Source organism: Diaphorina citri, unplaced genomic scaffold (genome assembly GCF_000475195.1).
Source record: "Diaphorina citri unplaced genomic scaffold, Diaci psyllid genome assembly version 1.1 scaffold3641, whole genome shotgun sequence".
Classification (NCBI taxonomy): domain Eukaryota; kingdom Metazoa; phylum Arthropoda; class Insecta; order Hemiptera; family Psyllidae; genus Diaphorina; species Diaphorina citri.
In genome coordinates this window covers 13,627-17,483 of record NW_007381041.1, presented here as the reverse complement: position 1 = coordinate 17,483, position 3,857 = coordinate 13,627, and the positions used below count along the sequence as shown (strand labels likewise).

At 46.7% G+C, this 3,857-nt stretch overlaps 1 protein-coding gene across 1 annotated transcript in view; it reads right to left on the bottom strand.

Moving 5' to 3' along the window:
• Nucleotides 1–82: 82 nt before the first annotated feature.
• LOC113472026 (aminopeptidase N-like) overlaps nt 83–3,857 on the bottom strand; it is an 11,205-nt gene continuing 7,430 nt past the window's right edge. Inside the window, exons 3-5 of the mRNA XM_026831565.1 lie at nt 1,791–1,987; nt 906–1,101; nt 83–399 (exon numbers count right to left, since the gene is read on the bottom strand). Coding sequence (XP_026687366.1) covers nt 83–399; nt 906–1,101; nt 1,791–1,987 — 710 coding nt within the window. The remainder of the gene's footprint in view (nt 400–905; nt 1,102–1,790; nt 1,988–3,857) is intronic.

Sequence of the window (3,857 nt, the reverse complement as noted above, 5' to 3'; positions counted from 1 at the left end):
TATTTGCAATCGAAAAACGAGTACAAATTTTTGTCGATGGTAGGATTCGAACCCGGGACCTTCTGCATGGCAAGCAAGTGCGTTACCACTGGACCAACCGTGCCCCTACTGTTTTCCCCCTTACCTTCATCTGGTTAGCCACCTCAGTTTGGGCGTACGTATGCAAGAGGTCCCGAATATGTGACCACACGGCGTACCACGGGATGAAGTCTTTCTCCGTTTTCAAATAACGGGTCAGCTCCAGGGCAGTCTCGTACGAGACCAAGTCGGCCCGGGCGAGCGTAAACGCATCGTCCAATATTTGGGCCCGGTTGAGAAGATGGATTTTTGCCGGGTTGGCGCTCAGTTGGGCTGCGATTAGGGCCCAGTTTTGGGCGTCGTAGTTAACTCGGTAGAAACCTGGAAGAGAGGGTTTTTTTTTTCAAAGAGGTTTGATAGAGGGAACTGTAACTGCTAAGGTCTTATCGTCCCGAAATCGAAGAGAGAAGAAAGACGGGATAGGAGAAAGCCAGCCGTTCCGAGAACGAACATTATCCGTTCAGGATAAAATACGGCCGCGTGGGAACCCTTGGCCTAGAGCTTACAAGGTAGATGCACTACCAACTAAGCTAACTGGTCGCGGCCGTCCTTGCTATGATTTCTTTATTGACGGCTGCTCTGAACAGAGCAGTAATTGTTTTGGAGAACCATGTTCTCAGGTTTTTCAACCATGATATCCTCCTTCTTCCCCGTCCTTTTTAGCGTACACTTTTCCTTGAAGAATGGTGGAGCTTGTATTTTTGAGGGCGCAGGCGTGGGGTTGAACCCACGGATTAGTTAGATCGATGATCAATGAAATTGAACCCACACCCTCCTGTTTTCCAGGCGAGGGGAGCGACCACTACACCACCGAGGCAGATACTCACCAACTTCCTTCAGGTTAGCGATCAGCCAGTCGTTATTGTCCGGGACGGAGAACTGCACACTGGGCTTGAACCGGTCAAACCAAAACAGATTGGCACGGGACGAGAAGTTGGCATTGGTTCTGGTGGTGTAGGTGAGCGGGATTGTCCAGTTGGTTTTGTCGGCGTCCCGGTCTGCCTTCTCCACGAGGAAACGTTGCTGAAAAATTGGGGAAGTAAAATTAGGTACGGGACAGATTGGTACGGGACGAGAAGTTGGCGTTGGTCTTGGTGGTGTAGGTGAGCAGGATGGTCCAGTTGGTTTTGTCGGCGTCCCGGTCTGCCTTCTCCACGAGGAAACGTTGCTGAAAAATTGGGGAAGTAAAATTAGGTACGGGACAGATTGGTACGGGACGAGAAGTTGGCGTTGGTCTTGGTGGTGTAGGTGAGCAGGATGGTCCAGTTGGTTTTGTCGGCGTCCCGGTCTGCCTTCTCCACGAGGAAACGTTGCTGAAAAATTGGGGAACTAAAATTAGGTACGGGACAGATTGGTACGGGACGAGAAGTTGGCGTTGGTTTTGGTGGTGTAGGTAAGCAGGACGGTCCAGTTGGTTTTGTCGGCGTCCCGGTCTGCCTTCTCCACGAGGAAACGTTACTGAAAAATTGGGGAAGTAAAATTAGGCGTGAAAAGATGATTTCCAATCTTCTGAAGCTCTTTTCCCCCTCCTAGGATAAAATCCGCCACGGGCGGGAATCTAACCGCGACCTAGCGCTTACAAGGCAGACGCGCTACCACCCAAGCTAACTACTAGAAACTAGACTGGCAATTTATTTTTTAACCTCTGCAGAAGTTACTTGTGGGGTTCGCGAAATCCGCCCTTGGGCGGGAATCCAACCCGCGATCATTACCTGGGTCACAGTGACGACTTTGCTGGAATAATTCCTGCTGAATGTGACAAGGGGAAAGCCGGGCTTATTGACCCACTGGTCCACGAATTCGGTGATGGAGGTGCTATTAGGGGGCAAGTATTGGGCGCCGCCTATTTCATCCAGAACGCCGTCAAAAGCGTCCCACAGGTTAGCCGGCTCCACTGTACCTCTGTGAAAAAAGAGAGGTCAGAATATTATAAGTTAGAACATCTTATATCCTTAGTAGGCACCAACCTCAGTGGTGCAGCGCTTAACGCTTTGGACTTTGGAGCTGGAGGTTAATGGTTCGAGTCCTAGTCAAGTCATAGAAATTATTTATTTGTGACAAAAATTCAAGTGAGTATGCTTAACACAATTAAAAATTCCTCCTTCCTTATTCTTAGTAGGCGTCCAAAACCGACCTACCATAGCCTAGTACTGAACCAAGAGAAATTAAACAAACTATGCTAATGAACAGAAGCGTCCTTAACACATTAAGTACGGCGTGCATCTCTAGAGATGCACAGCAACATTTCTCTGGGGACGGCGTGTATTACTAGAGGGTGACGCCCATTTTTTTGTAAAATCACTGTGAGTCTCTCACGATGCACGCTACAATGTAATTTTCTATCTACGTTTAAAGAGCAGGCTCTGCCGAACCGTGTGGTATTTATAGGACTTGGATACCGTGAAGTATAGTGAACGCAACTAAAAATATCTCTGTTCAGTGAGATACCCATTTCTGTGAGTCTCTCACGATGCACGCTCAGTTTTCTACATGGAAATATAAAAATATAATGTAGAAATGTAAACTCTCGGAAAGTGGGCTTAAACTTAATGTAACTGATGTCCTATCGTTCGGGCAAGAATATGATGCATGTAACGACTTACTTCAGTATACTAGGTACTGTAGTGTTATCCCTATTTTCTCGGGGTAAATGTGTATTATTTCATTGTAATATATTTGACTAATTCTTGGACCTCCTCATTAGTTAGTTAATCTTGTGGTGGGTGCTGTCCCTTACGTTTTTAGAAGTACACTTTATTTCTGACTCGTATGGATGTCTTCTGTGGGTAGTGGGGGATCTTCAAAAACATTCGAATCCCCTACTTTAGATTTGAATTTGTAAGAATTTGAGAAGCATCTAATAGTAACAAACATTTATTTAAAGTATAGTAGAGGTCTAAGTTTAAGGAATGTGAAGAAGAAGAAAATGTTGGGGGTTGCAGGCGTGTGGTCGGTATTAATGGGGGGGTTAGAGCTTTGTAGGCTAGGACAGCCATTCTAAACTGTCTCCTTACAATGTAGACCGTAGAATGGCAGGTTATTATCTTCTGTCTTCCGCCTGTGCTGATACCTCTCTCTCGGTCGGGCAAGGCTCTGCTGGAATAACACAGTGAGTTTTCTGTCCGTGCGATGGAGTCAATTGATTCAACGGATGATGAAAAAGCATTCGTTTGTTAGTTTGGGTTAAAGCCGAAGGAGAAATGGAGAAAGCAGGTCCAGACGAATGGGGAACTTGGTACCAAAAATCTTGAACAAGCGAGGCCCGCTCTTAGCTGCGCGCTGGATTTCGAAATGATCCGAATCGCGGTGAGTATAACACCAAGACCCAAATCGTCCACCCGGAGGCAGGACGCCTACTAGCTCTACATAACTGGCGGGTTGACACAAGGGTCCTGCGGAACGTCCCTGATGGGAATCTTTACCTCGACTAAACCCCATTCATGCCTGAGGTAAAGTTTCTAGAGATCCATAAATTCTAAAACTTCAACTGGCGGGACCCCGGCTTGACCGGACGTCGCTTAAACCGCCATGCAAGTTTTTTACCATGTGTGTAAAAAGTTTTATGTTGTAATGCCATGGGATGAAAGGCCGAAGAATAATAATCGGTAAGTTTTTTTATGATGTCCCCAGGGGTCTGAAATACTTTGTTAGACATCAGTCACGAGGCAAATAACTAATGGGGGGTCGGCCGACTCTAAACATACCCTCTGAGGGCAGTGGGAGATCTCTACGTGCGCAGGGGATTGGCCTTGACTCAGATAGATTCAGATATAATCCAT